General features: G+C 42.2%; 1 protein-coding gene across 1 annotated transcript in view; it reads left to right on the plus strand.

Annotated features, from left to right (window-relative positions):
- The first annotated feature begins 2,696 nt into the window (after positions 1 to 2,696).
- GRB2 (growth factor receptor bound protein 2) overlaps positions 2,697 to 17,453 on the plus strand; it is a 54,188-nt gene continuing 39,431 nt past the window's right edge. The window contains exons 1-2 of the mRNA XM_076353483.1: positions 2,697 to 2,753; positions 8,049 to 8,289. Coding sequence (XP_076209598.1) covers positions 8,212 to 8,289 — 78 coding nt within the window. The 5' untranslated portion in view covers positions 2,697 to 2,753; positions 8,049 to 8,211. The remainder of the gene's footprint in view (positions 2,754 to 8,048; positions 8,290 to 17,453) is intronic.

The raw sequence follows: 17,453 nt of genomic DNA on the forward strand, positions 1-17,453 counted from the left end.
TTGTCTTTAGTCAGTAATATGGTATTAATATGAATATTCCAAGCAGCAATTTTAAACCTTGTGTGGCTGCTTACACAAAAATACTGTTTTTAACAAATATTCCTCTGATCTAGTCATAGCAAAAAACATACATTTATTTCCCCAGACTGCTCTGAGAAGTTTAAAAAGGTATCCAAAAGAAAAGTCAGACACCAAGATTTTTCTTACCCTCAGTACTTCTTAAAATACTCAGAGCTAATCTTAGATTATATTTTATCACAACAAACTGTCATAGAAAATTCAAGCTATTTCTAGACTACAGAAAGCATTTGAAATTGATCCTCTAGCAAAACAAGGTCTCTGTTGCCTTTTTCACCCTTGCTTACAGCTATGCCAGGATTTCAGCTTTTGCTGTAATGAAGCTGCACTGTATTTGCACAGTAAGTTGTGTATTTTTCTAAAGCATTAACTTGTTAGCAAGCTGGGGGAACATTCTACATTAATTGGTTTGCAAGCAAGTATATCTCAGCAACTCCTTTATCAGGAATATCTTTCTATAACACTTTGATCTCTGCTATTTCTAAAATTTGTTGCTTCTTTGATTTTCTAGGACTACCCTTTTAAAGTTGGGCAGCTGCAGCCTCTTAAAGTAGCTATCATTCAACTGGCAGCTGTTAGCCATATCTGGCTTTTCAAGTCCAGCTAAAAGTAGCTGCTATAACTTTTCTGAGAAGATGTTATTTACCTTATAGAAGGCTTACTAAGAACTTCTAAATCCTCATTTTGAGGTCATACATGAAACCAGAGATTCTGTAAGCCTGTTCTAGGAACAAGTACTGGGGACTTGAGGGATCTTGGAATCTAGCTCCTATTTCATCAATCTTTGTGTCATCCTAGATGAATGACTTCTGCATCCTCAGAAGGAATGTCTGAAACATTTGTAGCATCCTCAACTCCTATAGCTCTTTTTCTCCACCCTTTCCAATTTTTGAATGAAGTATTGGGAGAATTCACACCTTACCCCAACACCCAAATCTGGGAATAAGTTAAAACCCGTTAAGTACAATGCTTAGGAGGAGAAAATGATCTTGCTAAGGGTTTAAACTACAAATTTCATTCAAAAATAACCTCTGGGGAATCTTTATCAAGCTGCTTAAGCATTTAGAATGAGAATGTCAGCAGGCAATGTTTGCAGAACATGGTTTGTAAGCCAAATTGTATGAGGTAGCAGTATATATTCTGATGTTTGAATCTTGGTGTGGATGAAACCATGACACTCCCCCTGCAGAGTACAGCTGGGGAGATCAACCAATGTGGTGGTTTACTTAAAAAAAAGAAAGTGGGTTTAATTGGAGGCTAAAAATATGCATCTCTCAAAATATCAACTATCTATGCCTAAATTAGATGTAGTCTTGAACCCCGACCTTGGTCCAGAATAATTCTAAATTTACATGAGCCCAGATGTGAACTCTACAGCTTATGTCTTGATGCTGTGGTACATGCTGTGCTTAGACCCCACATTCCCAATCTCAGCATCTTTTTGGGGGTGAGGGAGTGGGGAGCAACCTATCCCCCCCCCCCAAAAAAAAAAAAAAAGTAACCCTTATAGTTGGCTTATCCTTTCAGGGGAGCAGGAGCACAGTTGTAGAAAGCCTCTAGTTCAGAAACTAGCTTTCCTCTCCAGAGCCAGAGGGAAGCTTTTTTTTATTCGGTGGCTTTATCGACGAGTCGAGCCCTGATGTTTACCTAAGCAACTCTCTTACTGTATGTTGTAATTAGAGTCTTTTCAAGCTAAAAGAATGTTAGGAGGATCATATATTTAAACCCTGGAATTAGTTGCCTGTGCAATCTGAATTTTGCCTTCTGTGCATATTTTAATTGCAATGTATGACCACACTGTTGTGTTTTTTTTCCTACAGCATGGATGCCTTAATCAGTGCTTGAAAGGGAGGATAGTTGTCAAGTAATGGCTCCACTAGGTGTATTCTTTGCTCTCAGGGTTCGGCGAGTGCTTCCACACCCCTCAGTGCCCGCTCAAACACTGCATGGATGAGCTCGGCTTTAATGCTGGCATAGAGTTTTCCCTGGTAGTTACAGGTAGTTTCTAAACTAATTTCTCCTTGCTAACTCCAGTGTGGTAGACTGCCCTGTCTTACAGACAAGTGCAGGCACAGATAAATTAGGCAAATGCTTTGCACGAACACGGAGTGGTTTCACCTCCAGAAGCCTGTACTCGTGGCCTCCTCCCCCGGGGGATTAATATAGTCCAGTATTGCACGGCCCGTACTTCTGCAGTGCTCGGGAGGGCTCGGTAGCTCGGCTGCTGCCTCTCCCCTCTTCTCCCCGCTCGCTTCCACACAAATCCCGTGGCGAGGCCGGCCGTGGGGCGCGGTGCCCGGGGCGGGCCGGCCCCGGGGCAGGGGCCCGGCGGCAGCGGCGAAGGGCAGAGCCGGCGCCGGCGCTGTGCGTTCGCCGAGGCTGCCGCTGCGCATGCACGGGAAGTGCCCACCTTCCGCCCGGGGAGGCGAGCGCGCAGGCGCTTCTCCCGCGGTGGGCGGGGCGGGCGCGATCGCGGAGGGCGGCTGACAGGGCCGCTCTCGCGAGAGTCGTGGGCACCGCGGCGGCGGCGGCGGCGGCGGGCGGGGGGGGGGCCGCGGGACGGGGCCGTAGCGGCAGCTGAGGCGGCGCTGGAGGGGCGGCCGGGGCGGGCCGCGTGGGGCCGGGCAGGCGGCGAGGACCCTCGAGCGGGGCGGCGCCCCCCCCAGCGCTGCGCGGTGAGTCAAGGGTGTGTGTATGGAGGGCGGGTGTCGGGACGGCGACCCCCCCGGCCCCCGCCCCGGTGCGGCGCGGGGAAGGCCCTTCCCAGCGGGGCCCGGCTCCCCTGCCCACCGTGGGCCTTGCCGGGCTGGGGACATACGCTGAGCCCCGGCGGCGGGCGTCCTCTGGTGCTGCGGCCTGGGCCCCTGGGGTGTTCCGCCTGTCCCCGCTGCGCTCCGCAGGAGCCGCCTCAGCGCTGTCCCTGCGCCCCGGGGCTGTGGGCCTGCGCCCCGGTGGGCCCCGTCCTTCCTGGGGCGCTGGGCGGTTCTCGGGAGTGGGGGCTCTGCGGAGCAGGGCTGGCCACGGGGCGGGTGGGGGTCGGAATATAAGGTCCTGGGCTGTAGAGGAGTTATCTGCTAGGCGAGATTCCCTAGCTCTCCGTACAGCTCTCCATACTTGGCTCCCCCAGAGGGGTTTTAGTCTTGGGTCACTTTCCTCTTTGCCGTACGTCTGTGGAGTGTTGGCTGGTGGTGGTTCTTGGGACTTATTTTTAATACTCCCCGGCAGAGTCCTGTAACTTCAGGCCGCTTCCAAAGGTTAAAAGGTTGTGGATACCCTGTAGGCAAGTTAACATCCATACCTTTCTTTCTCCAAAGGCCTTTCAGGTCATGCTTCAAACGTGAGTTTCTATGATAAAGACATTTTTCTCTTAGCCTCTTCTTTCTCTTCTGAACTTCCTGCTTGAGATTCAGTGTTGGTTTTGTGGGATAAGGTTTAACTTGCCAATACAGTTTCAAATAATCTGTAGAAAATGAGGATGCAGTCTTGTTAACTCCCGCAACATCTGACTCAGACATCTCTTTTATAACATAAAGAGAAAAGTATTCTGTAGCACAGTTAATAACTGGGAGAGCAAGTCATAGATAAATATAGTATTTAGGGAAGTTCATTTCATGTTTTAAAAATTACTAAATGCCTGTGGTCAAGGGCCAAAATTTGAAGGGTCACAGATTGTTAATCTTCTCCAAACAGTGTTTGTAATCCATTTCTGTTCAAACTTTGGATGTTGAGAATTTGTGCCAAAAAAAGACCTTTCAATTATCATAATCTCTTATGATTATTAAGTCATGTAGTGTTTTAAGTATTTCATAATATCAGGCAGGCTTGTAACATTTAAAGCTGCTTTATAAAGTTTAAAATAAGAAAAAAAAAGTGGCAATAAATAAATTTTGGCAGAGGTGAAGTTTTCTATTACCTGATAAAATTATTTGATCTGATAAAATGATTTGATCTGATAAATATTATCTGTGCTTTGTGCTGTAGCTTAGTTTTGTAAGTGATATCTTGAGTTGTCCTCTGACAAGACGTGCTTAAGGAAGTTGAAACACATTAAGCTAGTAGATCATGAGTATCATTTATGACCCTGACTGTTCTGGTTTTTGTATGTTGATAATTTAATTTGTATTTTACCTCGTTCGTTTATTGTGTTATACTTCCTTATTTGGCTAATTTGAATTAGCACTCTGCCCTTAAGATTTTTTCTTTCTATTCTTTTGTCTAGAGCCTGACACTTAACATTTCTGCATGTCTTCCAGATGATGTATCCACACATTTTTTCTTTCCACCACCCTCAGTAATGTTTTGTCCTATAACAGCTGATGAAGCTTAGGATCTGATTCTTTGCAAAATCTTCCACTGAATGTATCTTCTTTCTTCCCTCGCTTTGGCTTTTCTAAACTGTCTGTTCTTCTATTCCTGCCCACATCACTTTCCAGAAGAACAGTAAAACAGTGGAAAGAGAACAATGAGAAAGCTCTCACTTGCTAGAAAAAATGCTGTTTGTAAGAGCAGTATAAAAAGCCTACCTTTGCCTGTGTGTTTTTTTAAATATCTGTTGAAAAGAATGTGAGCATTGTTTCCTGTAGGCTACAACAGGGAGGTTTGTATTTATAATTACTTATATTCTGTCCTGAGCTGCAGCACTGTATTGGTAATAAGAATTTACTGCTAGTGCATCTGCTGCCTTTTCTTCCTCTCTCCCCTCCCAGATTTTTTAAGAGCAAGAGAAGTATCTTGCCTCAAATCACAGTAAGGCGAGAGGTGAAAAACATATTGATATTCTGAGAAATCTTAGTCATTTCTCTAGTAAGATAATCTGATAATTCTAGTAATGTGTATTCATTGTATTCATATTTTGACACTTATTAATTCACACCTTTCTTATTCCACTTGAAGTCTGTGGAGCTGGGGTACGCTCTAGTATTTGCAGCATGTCCTGTTTCACTGATGTCTGCCTAAAACAAATACCTACAGCTGAGCTCTCAGTGGGGAGACACCTAGCACAAGCTACTTCCCCAGTAAGCTTATTTTTCCCTTGTTGTGCAGTTGGTTTGTTTGTATTTTAATAATTATGTGGTTGACTGTCTATAAGAACTTATTTAATAAGATTAATGAACAGCAAATGCTTTCTAAGTGACTGTAAGTGAATTGATGTTCTAAGTTTACCTTTTCTGACATTTGCTGTGCAAGTATCTTGGTTTAATATTTTCAAAGCTTTTCCCTAATTTGCATGTAACTTTTACGCCTAAACTTCAGCTACACTTTTGCCTAAAGTTGTGATGGTTAAAGTTTTGTTCTACACTGCAGCTGTTGTTAGTATTGCTACCTGGAAGCATCACTCCTTTACATGCTGACAATATATACGATGGTGGTAGTAATATGAATGCATGTTTAAAGAAAATTGCGTGATTAATCTCTTTCATCTTGAATTGTGCTGGAAAATTTCCCAATGTTTTACTATTGCTAAGCTCAGGGAAATGCCAGTATAGTTCTTGGAAATGCCACATCAGTTTCTCTAAGAAAGTTGTGTATTAACTCCTTCAGTTAAAAAAAAAAAAATTCTTAGATGTTAATGCAGTACTAGGTAGCAATACTTTTGTACGCCGAAGAAAGGAACATTTACCAATAGGCAGTAATTTCTTTCTTTAAATGTGTCTTGAGCCTATAACATATTCTTTAAGTTGTGCAACTTGCTGTTACATTCTTCGGTTTGGAACTTAGGGTTTTCAAGCAGTGTTCCCTTAGCTGATGGTGTTTGCATGCCCATATAATGATACACATCTTCAAATGTAGCAGTGCTGTTTGAAACACCAAAATGTTGCTGCCAGTAATATTTATCTTTTAAGAAGGAATAGAAACCGATGATGTTTACCATGAAACGTACAGGACGTAGACAGTATGCTTGAACAAATGTTTGCATTTTCCATTGCTTCATATGCAATTGTCCATGTTGCTCCTTAATATTGCTAGAATAGCAGAAAATTATAAATACCATCAGTTAAAAAACAAAGAGGCCAGGTTAGAACGGTGAGGAGATGGTGAACCAAACACAATAGAGGCTGGCAAAGGGAAAGTGTTCCTGGCGAAGGAAAGTTGTTGCTGTTTGTATGTGTATGCTAGTACAGTGTGGAAGACTGACATCAGAAAGACAGATGCTTTTTCATCAGCAATTAAACTAAATCATCAAAATGTAGCTAAGATAATACACTTCTTGGTTTTAATTACGTGTGTGGGTCGAAGCTTGGATCCAGTATGTTCATTTCCAGTAGTTGCAGTAGCATAGGCAGATTGTTCAGTTGTGATCTTCGTGGCTGTTGACAGCTTTGTCAGTCTTACTGACGTTTCAGTAATGCTGTGTAGGAGTACCAGAGAAAACCCTGAGCCCTGTCCATGTGGGGACTTCACTAAGCTGGTCTTCTTTTGATCAAGGTAAATCCTGTAAATACCTCTTCCCATTCTGCCAGTTTCCTGGGAAGAAATCTTAGTTTGGGTGTTTGCCTTGAGCTTCATTATTCTTTATGGGGAGCTGAAGGTTGAGCAGACACAGGATTTGTGGAATATAAGCATATTAATTGCTGAACTGCATTTATGTAAGGCAGGTTTTTCTCCGGAATGAGAAAATACTATTGCCATCTGCTGCCTTTGCCTATAGCAGGACTCTTGCTGGGCCATAACCACAGAGACTGAATTAGCAGGTGCGTGGGTTCACTGGTGTTTGTCAGATCTCTTCTGTATTGAATTGTCATTGACAAGTACCAGCTCTCTGCTGGTTCTTCAGAGGGGTATTCATGATGGTTTTTAACTTATAGGCTATCTTACTTGGCTTTTTTTCTGATCCCTTACCTTCTCTGCTATCCAATGAGCGAAGGATTTAATCTAACTCCAGCTATTCTAACCTGCGATCAAGATACAAGCCTTTTCAGTTGTTTCAGAGTGTCTATATATGCCTTGCCAGGTTTGATGTCATTTCTTCTCTGGGCCCATAAGAGATACTCAAACTTGCTGATTTTCATGCTGTGCTTATGAATATTTTTTTTAACATGTTCTGCTGCTCAAGATGCTGGAATTTCAGGATGGTTGCTTTTATGTTAGAGTGAGCCCAAACTATGTCTCTATGTAATAATATTTTAGGACACTTTTTGATAGGCATTTCAATTGCAAGAAAGTCCTGTTACAGAGGACCCACAAAAGTATTATCTGTTTTGTCTAACTTACTCTATTTAAATTGATATGAGCTGTATGAACGGTAAAAACCCCAAATTACTGGTGTAAGCTGCGTCTCCAGACCGGGCTTTCCCGGTGCAGCACGTAGGGGAGAGGAGCGCGTCGCCCGTTCACAGCCGCCTGTCAACAGCGTGGGCTGGAGCTGATGGGGTTTGGTGGTGTGTCCCCTGAGCGGAGATGTCCAGCCCCTGGCAGTGCTGAGTGCAGGCAGCGCCCTGCCGCTCGGTCCGGCCGCGGTGCTCTCCGCCCGCTCCCGCCGATAGGGCTATCTCGCCGTGTCCTCCCGCCTGTTACGTCTCGCTGTAATTAAAAATGCGAGGAGCGGGTGGTTTCCCGTGAGAGGCGGTCCCGCTGCTAGGCGGGAGAGGGGAGGACCTGCCCTCCCGGGGCTAGGCAGCCTGCGCGGGGCGGTGAAGCGGCGCCGGCGGTGGGCCCTGCCTGCCCGGCTCCCCCGCGGGCAGCGGAGCGCTGCCGCCGCCCCGGGGCGAGGGCCGGCGGCTGCCGCGGGACGGGCGGCTCCTCGCGGCGGGCCGGTGCCGGCCGCGGTGCCGCCTCCCGCCCCCGGGGCCGTCGGGGCGGCCATTGGCCGCGGGACGTGTCACTCGGGCGAGCCGGGCCTGGGCGAGCGGCGGCGGGAGGAAGCGGCGGCCGCGCCGGGCGGAGGGAGCGGCTTTGGGCGCGGCCCCGGCCATCGATCCGTGCCACTTCCCCTAATGGCCCGTCTCTTCCTCCTTCTCCCCCTTCCCTAGGGCGGATCGTCCCCCGGTCTCCCTGTATGTGAGAGACGGGGCCGGCGTCTCGGACGGAGCCGGGCCGCGGGAGGGCTGAGGCGGGAGCCGCCGCGGGAGGAGCGGAGGCTTCGGGGAGCGCTTCCTTCCCACCGCCCGCACCGCCGTGCGCGGCAGCCCCAGCATGGAAGCCATCGCCAAGTACGACTTCAAAGCCACCGCGGATGACGAGCTGAGCTTCAAACGGGGGGATATCCTTAAGGTAAGTGGAGGGTAAGGGCCTGGGAGTTCCCTCTTTCGCCCTGGGCTTTTCAGCTTCTCTCGTGAGTCTCTTCCTGTCCGTCAGACCTGACCCTCTTTTGCGTTGCCAGCGAACGCCATCTCCTTTTAACAGGGTACCTCAAGATTTCCTCAATCCCAGTCTGACCTCTCTAAGAGCAGGAGAGGCTGTTTCGTTTCTGTATTAAGGATGCATCCCAAAGTCTCTCATTTCTCTCTTCAGAGAATGGAATATTTGAAAACTGAGCTGTAAACATGGTAGCAAGTAAGCAAAAGTACAAGATAATCTCTACACTGAATTCCCTTCTACGAGAGGAAACCCCTTAAAGTGATCAAGATCAATTTGGTGTTCCTTTCCTTTGCCTCTTGCCAAGGATTCCAATATCAAAGAACAATGATTAGATTATTTCTCAGTAGATAATCCTTTAGCATCAGGCTGTCAAATATTGCTGCTGAGTTTTATCTTCAGTCCTGATGAACTCGAGTGATAAGCTTGTGGCTGAATACTTAATGGATCTGTGTAGATGTAAGTGGATGTTGGAGTGCATTAGAGGAATTTTGGTCTATAGTTCTTTCAATATATCAAAGGCTTTTTAGGCTTCATCTTGGCTATATTAAAGGGATTTGAAAAATACTTGAATTTCTAAAACTTTATTTAAAAAAAACTGGACACACAGAACAAGCCTAAAATTTTATTTTGGCAGGGTTAAAATATAAAAATGCATAGTGATTTGGCCTCAGTGAAGCATAACTCTGAGCTTTGTTGCTTCTGAGTAATAAGAGCCATGTTGTGGAATGTTTTAATGGAGTTTCATTCAGGGTCAGTATTTCTCCATGAACGTATAAGATGGGCTTTACTTTCCTTGTGTGACGTATTTAGTATTAAAGTATTTTAAGCGGCTTCTTTCTAAAATGCTTCGGGTAGAAACTGTTTTGAGAGGTGCCAATCCTGCAGATGTAAGGCTGTAACTTTGTGTATGCTGACAAATCAAGTCCTGCAGACCTCAGTGGGATTACTCATCTGCTCAACATTTTTGCCAGGGAAGGGCTTGATTTTAACTACTATTTTAAGATAAGTTGGAAAAAACAACCTCTATGTGTAAACTTAATATGTGTCTTTTATAGCTGATATTTCAGTAACATAACTGTGGCTTTGTTAAAAGTGCAGAAATATTGTGTGGCCATCAACAGATAGAAGGTTACAAAAATGTATCCTGCTTTGAGATTGTTACCTTTTAAAATAATTGCATCTGTATATATCCTATGCATCCCTGGCCCATAATTGGCCTAAAAATGCCTGTTAGACCTGTACACCTCAATTCCAGTGTTTATGTATGTTACCAGAATATTTCCTTCTGCTGTTTTTAAACATTTGAGACTGTCAGAATTTTAGAAGTCTTCTGTGATAACCTTGCATTTATTTTTCTTAACCTGAGCTGTATTATTCTATTTTGGGTTATATCTAGCTACCCTCAGCTTTTATGGTGTACTTGAAGTAGAGCACAGCTGAAGTCAGCTTGTAGAAAATGCTGAACAGGAAGGAAAAATTAAGTATAATGAAATCTAGTTTATTTTAAAGTGTATTCTTAATTATTTTTATCTAGTTTGGTATAGAAGTTTGCTGAAGTACGTGAAAAAATGTCTTGTAAAATTTGCATTAATTTAAAAACATTTTATTCTCTAAGAATTAAAGGAAAAATAACTTTTTTTTTAGACTTTTGAAAGTATAGTCTGTGCTAAAACTCTTACAACTGCGCACAGTGGCTGATAGTAAGATGTTCTTGAGTCCTATCTATGTCATCCCATAGATACAAATTTTCTCACAAGAATAGAAACATGGTGGTATGTATGCTGTTATACTACATTAATCATTGTATTTTTCCTAGAATACAGAGGGGGATTTTCCTACTCTACACAAAACCTAGGCTGAACACTTCCTCAAAGCATTGATGAACAGTTCTTCAAACTATTTCCTTTCAGCTCATATTCTGAAAATGCTTACAAATTTTACATACTTACTTCATAGATGAGTAAACTGAGTTATAGAAATGGTAAATTGCTCAAGATTATCACTGAAGTTAATGGAAACTCCCAGAGTTTCAGGAATCCTTCTTCAGCACATAGTTGAGGTGAGTTCTGTGCAGCATGGTAAGGTTCACTGTCTAAAGCTGGCAAATTTCAGACAAATAAGCCAAAAACAATTAGAATTGTTACAGTTCACTTTACTCAAACTGACAAACTTCAGTGGCTCTTTGTCATTTTGAAAGTCTGGTTCACTTCAAATGTGTTTCAAGTTGTGGAAATTAATTTCCACCAGACACACCAGATCTGTTTTGTTAGGACTTTGCTCATGACTGAGAAATCTCAGGGTATCCCATTCATGTGCCTCATGTGATCTGTCTTACTAATCAGGTCAATCCTGCTGCCCTCAAATGAATTGGGAAGAGAAATAAACTTGTAACATGTTGAATGCACCTGCACGCTTCACTCTTTAGATATCCCTTGCTGAGGCACACACATAACTTGATGTGTAGTGAAGACTTCTTTAAATATAGCTATTAGACACCTGTCGTGATGCACCTCCAGAAAGTCGAGTTAGTTTGACGGCATATATGATGATGGCAAAGGATTGTTTAGTAGTGAAATGTTATGCCTTGGCCACACTAAGGAAAGAACAAAATCTCTAACACTTTAATTCCCACTCCTTGGAAGTTCATGTTTCTCTTTGTGGGGAGAGAAGGCAAAGATGCACGCTGTCTGACTCCCTCTGATTTCAGCAGATAACTTGCCTGTGATGTCATGGTGCCATTATTGCTGCATACCCATGTATTCGGGACTTGACTGAATCGTATTTGAACTGTAGCCATTAAGCTGGTTATTAGTAATCTTGTGGCTGGTTTCCAAAAGTGAGTGAAGATAGTTGACCTTTGGCTTGCAATTGTAAAACAGCTGAGTGAAGAGGAAAAGTGCTTGGCCTTTTCTTTTGTGGGCACTATATGGTAAAAGCTGTTTCTATGATTTTTGTAACCCTGGCAGTACACTGGATCCTCTTACCCTTTTGTCTAGTGGTTCTGTAGCAGTGTGTGGTATTGCCATTCAGGAGATGCAAACTGACAGCTTTCTTTAAACTTTTGAAATACGCTAAATACTACTCACCAAGCCTTTTCCAGAGGAAGGAAAGCTTGGTGCTTCCTGCTGCATCTTCTGATTGCAGTACAGTGCTGCAGCTCTCAAGATCACTGTTCTTTTCATGTACTGGTGGTTGCTTCACAAAAACTTGTTGGTGACTGGCATCCTATTGGGGGTGTGAAGATAGCCTGTCCTGTTATTTAAAAAATTTTAAAAAAAGGAAACTGAGGGATTCCTACTTGAAATTTTGATTTACTGTTTTTCACTTTGAATAGTTGATGGTTGACGTAATGCTTTTTCAGTCTTTTCCCCTTTCACTTGCTGTATTTATTGAAGTTGGGAATAGTTAACTTCAGTCTCTGTCTATATCTGTTATTCAGGTTTTATGTCCCCAAAACCGATTGTACTTCTAGCAGCTTCTGGTTTTGTTGGCCTTTGTGCTAACTCGCAAGTATCCAGACCTAAGGTGTGCTAATACTTGCTGATGGTTTGGCAGGAGCCGGGTGGGGAGGAGAGAAGAAAAATCATCATTCTTTCTCTCATCTCATCATCATTTCTTTTCTCTATGCTTCCTACACCTAACCTGAAGTGTACAGTTAATACCATGGTGCTCTGATAACTGTTTCTGCATGGTTAATACAGAAGCACTAAACATATTCATGAATATCTTGAATGTTAGAATTGCGTTTTTTTAAAAAAAACTATAGACCACTGCTCCATTTCCTCTTTCTCCCTCTTCTGTCGTAGGGTTGGGGCATAGCTGGAAAGTGATCTTCTGAAGAACTGAGTAAGTTCCTGTTCCCAGTAGTTGTCAGCATAATTAATTCAGGGGCACTTACAGATTGTTTTTATGAGTAAAATTATTCAGGTGATGTTTTAAGTAGAGGGCTATCATCTTTAATTTTGGGGTTTTCACTTCTGTGTGACACACAAACCACATTCTCTATATGCTAAAAGAAGGAATTCCTTGATAGGATTTTGATCACTTGACAATTTCGTTCAGCAAAGTCAAGATTTTTTTTCCTACTCTGATCATACACTTGACAGTCACCACAGGTTCTGTTCACGTGATTGTTTGCCACCAGACTTATTTTCTTTCTGTCAGCCTTTAAGAGGATTGAGTGGTTGCAAACAATTGATGCTGAGATGGCATTTTCAGTTCCTGCATGAAAACCATTTTTCTGTGTCTGGATACAGTGAAACGGTTTTGAATAGAGGGAGGAGTATGATAAACAAGGGGAGCATGGTCTCCCTTCTCTTTTTCCTCATCCCTTGTCTTTGACCTCACCTGCATTGGCTGTTATGTCATCGTATCTGTGCTAGAGAACAGAAATTCATGGCTTGCTGAAGAGTAGTGCAAAGACTTTTCCTCTGTTTTGGGTGAAATTGTCTTCACTCTCATCCTTCCTCTCCCTTTCTTACACATGTCCTTCATCTTTCCCCATTTTTTGTAAGGGAATGAACTCAGTGTGGTCTTGATGATTTTAATATGTGAGAAACAGTTTTCTGAATTAATGATTCAGGCAAATTGCAAGCACTGTGTGCTTTATAGTGAAATAGGTCAAATATTAGAACAGGTTGCCCAGAGAAGTTGTAGAATCCCCATCCTTGGAGATACCCAGACAAGTCCCTGAGCACTCTCATCTAATTAGACTTGTTTTGAGCACGAGGGTGGATTGGGGTGACTTCCAGAGGCCTTTCCAACCTATGTTATTCTGTGACTTAGCTGTGAGTGTCAACTTTGTTGCAAGTGATGGTTGATTTGTAAAGGTGTGCTTAGGTCATGCTCCTTGGCTGGCGGCCTTGAATGAAGATAATGTTTGTCATCAGTATGTGATCAATATTGCGGTCTAAGAAGACAAAACTGTCAGAAAATCAGAGACTCATAAAGACAAATACAATTATCTTAAGTGTAGTTGATTTGGCATGCTGGCAGTTGGAGATCTGTGTTACAGAGAGATGCTGCTATAAGAGGTTGCATTCTTCTGGTCTACCCAACTATTCAATGCCTATGTTTTTAGTACGAACTTCTCAAATATTGTTCCTCTTATGTATGACAGTAATCTGAAGGTGGGATGTGTTTTATTAGCCAACTTCTCTAGGCACTGGGGGGAAGGGTTGTGGGAAGGAACTACCTAACCTCCACAAGGTGCGTCTGCCCAGAAAAGAAAACACTCATGTTCTGTATTTGTAAAAGAGCTCGGACCTGCTTAGAGCAGGATTGCAATGCTGAAGGTGTCTCTGTGCAGAAGATATAAATATGGAGTATTCCAGACTGAAGGTGTAAAGTGGTCTTTGAAAGCAAGGAGTAAACACATTCCTCCTTAAAAATGGCATCTTTGTTTTTATTTAGTAGCTATTTGTGATGATTATTTAAACTTGTCACTGAAAGCAGAGAAAAATTAGCTCTTGTGAGCTGTGTGCTACCTAAAGCCTACTGGAGTTTTGAATGTCAAACAAGACACCGATTAAAGCTAGTGGTCAGTTTAGCTAATTTTGTTATATTGACTTAACATGTATTGCTTTCTGTTATAACCAGGGGAAATGATGCTAATTTGAAGCTCCAGCTGCCTTTTGCCAATTTAATGGAAGTGCTATTGTTGCAGCCTCTCTGTGAGGTCCAGCTTTTGATACAACTGGTGTGACAGACTTCTGAAAAGTGTTAGCGTAGACATATTAGCAAACCAAATTTTGGCTTGCTAAATTATTTATCTGCCTTGTTCAACACGCGTGTCAAACTGCAACCAATGTGATGTGCTTTTGTTTTTATTTACTGGCAACACAAAAATGTCGTCTCTCCTCTTTGGTTCAGTGCCATTTCTGTTGTGGTAACTATATGATGAGGTAATGTCTGAGAATTTCAGATCAATAAAATCTGTTATTCTGAGGGACATCCTAGGTGTTAATGGACTAACTTAGGTTTAGGGGTTTTTTTAAATGAAAATGGTAAAAGCTTGATCATAGTTGGGGGAAGAAAATACGGATTATGACATTTAGTGGCATGTATAAAGGATTGAGAGTGTCATAAACGTAGTATAGTTTTCCAGCTTCTGTGCAGAGCCCTGCTAATTGGGGGAGGAGGAGGAATCCTGTTTGTAGTGAAATTCAGACTTTTCTGATTTCTCACTATAATCAATAAGGATCCAACTAAGCGAGGGGAGATAAGGAATCCAATTTGTCTGTGTACAGCTCAGCCTGACATAAGCAGTGAACTGTATGACCCCTTGATAAAATCCCTTGTGCTTTAAAGTTGCCAGTGGCTGTATACCAGAAATCAGTAACTAAAGCCTAAACGTCAGGAAAAATTGTACTGGGCAAAACTAATTCTATTTCTTTGAAAATGAAAGAAAATTAAGCATTAGTCCCCCAAGAACACTGGAGCCAAAAATCTTATAATCTCACATTGAGCAAAAAGGGAATGTAATTCATCAAACATGATGAATTTTACAATATAAATCTAAACTGGAGGAACTACTAAAGATGACATTAGGACATCTTCACGATTGCTGTGAGACTGAACTGTTGTATTAATTTAAGGCTGTTATACCGATGATGCCAGATTTCCATATTTAACTTGCTGGTTACCTCTGAATTAAAACCTTTGCTAAATTGTTAATGATTTTATTTATGTAGGTCTTGAAATATTTGAAAAATCAAAGCTAGTTCTAGAACCATAACAATAAACAACTTTAAAAAACCCAAACAAGCACCTCTACCCCACCCCGTTCCCCCCCACCCCCCCGAAAAAAAGCACATTTAAAGCCATTCACATAAGGGGCATCAGCAAGGGATTTGGCAACATACATATGAACTAGTTGAGATGAGTTTTGTTTGAGTTTTTCCTGCGTAACTATGTATGTAGCTTCACATTTCTTCTGGTCTGTGGTGTTGAATTGCAGAATATCCTTTCCAGGTTTGACAGCAGAGTGTTGTTAAAGCAGTAAGCAGAACTGAGGAGTCTGTCACACCCCTCTGCACAGAGGATTACGGGTACGTCTGCACTGCGTAGTGAAGAGATGGGACTGTACCTTCTGTAGCTATGTCCAAGCTAACTTTCAGGTAGCTGGAGTAATGATAACCACATTATGGGATTCAGCATGATCTACAAAACTTACATGGGACTCTGGATAAATACTTAGCCTATGCTTAGTTCTGTGTTAAAAGGTGTGTGATGCATTAATGTCTGAGCTGGCTAGTCTGGAGGTCTTAATTAGCAAGATGTGTAGCAAAGGATAAGCCTATTTCCCTTCTCCCCCCTGCTCTCACTCCCTTCTTTCAGTGCTGGTGGGATAGGTGCTAGCCAGAGAGATGAAGCTGTGGCTTGTGAATGTAATGTTTAGGTAGAAAAGTGACCAAGGAAATGCATTTGTTCTTCCTCTGATGCCTAATCTTATGGACTTAGAAATGGAGCTTTTGTGTAAATTCATTTCACTGGGGCACTAGTAAAAAGAGGCACTAGGTCTCAATGTTTTTTTATTTTTTACTTGCTTTATTTAGCATTTTGTTAGGAAAGCTGCCTTTGATCTCTATCATTTCCAGTTTTCTATGAAAATTCTGTTAAAATTCAAAATGCAAATGAATAGGTGACTTGTATGCATTCTGCATTTCTGTGCAGATCAGCAAACTGATACAGCAGTAGTTTGATAACACAAGTTCTTATCTGCAGCTTTATCCCACAGCAGTTCTTGCTTTTTCATTTCCTTTGCTGGCTCTGCAGTGGCAGTTAACATTATCTCCCAAGTCGGGCAAACATCAGTGAATAGAATACACACAAGGAAATAAAAATGTGGTTTTTAGATGCTTTGGGCCTTGGGAGAGAAAATAGGATAGGAGAGTACTTTCTATGATTTTTTTTTCGTTATGTATAGTGTGGGGAATGCTATGTAAAGTTGTTCATTTCCCTCAAATATCTGTAACTTCTTAGATGGAACATTGTTGATCTCAATCTGTCAAGCTTCAAGCTGCACTTTCTTTGTCACATTCTAGGCTCATGCCCTGTTGCTGAATATTTAAAGCACTGCTCATGAGTGGCACATGCCTTCAACTTTGAAGTCATCTTGTAACACCTCATAAGAGTAGGTGTTCAAATAGAATAGAAAAACGGTTGTAAAGCAGACTGTCTGCGGTGGAGCCTGAACTTGTTCTCATGTCTTATATGCATGGTTGGTGCCACCATCTGACAACTCAAGTGAGAATTGGTTTAACAAACTTAAGAATGTGTTTTTTCACAGTGACGTGCTAAACACATGGGGTTGTACAGCTGAGCTCTAGTAGAGCAAAAAGTGAACTGTCAGTCTCCAAAACTGCTCATGAGAATTATTTTTAGGATATTTATTATATTTCTGAAACCCAGATGCTACTCTACAATACTTCTTGATTAGTTACTAGATGCATCTGAAACTTGCATTTTAAATGGTTGTGTTCATAATTTTCCTCAGTCTGTATTTCTCTCTTTTAGTAAAAGAATAGTGTTTTTATGTAGATACTAAATAAAAGCCCATTTTAAAAATGTCTTAAATGTCTTGAAGAGCCCAAGAGGCTTTTTTCCACCTTAAGGAATGATTGCTCACTTGAGTTTCTGTACCTGATCTTGGATCCTTTTATCTCCAGTTGTTTGAGGTTGTGAAAACAGATAGACAGTCCTGTTATTAAAGATTCATCAAATCAGTTGGTTTTTTTGATCCTGTGGGGGCAGGTCAGGGTGGTGACTGGAATAAGGCAAAAGTTAGGAAAGCTATTTTTGTCTAGGAAGTAGACTGTCAGCCTCTGTAGAGTAATTAATTTATAATTGTGATGTTCAAACATTACTGACCTTTATAAATAAAATATAGAAAGAGAATACTTAACAGGGTATTCTGTTTGTACCTGCTGAATTTAGCTTCTTTGCATGCATTCATGTCAGCATGCACGCTTTGTCATCAACTGTGTGTTGGCTCCACTGCAGCTGGACCTCATGCAGAGAGCAGAAAGCTTTTTTTTTTTTAAGTTCAGCTGAACTGTAATTATACTGTTAGTCTC

The sequence above is a fragment of the Aptenodytes patagonicus genome, chromosome 16 (assembly GCF_965638725.1).
Source record: "Aptenodytes patagonicus chromosome 16, bAptPat1.pri.cur, whole genome shotgun sequence".
In the NCBI taxonomy this organism is placed as follows: domain Eukaryota; kingdom Metazoa; phylum Chordata; class Aves; order Sphenisciformes; family Spheniscidae; genus Aptenodytes; species Aptenodytes patagonicus.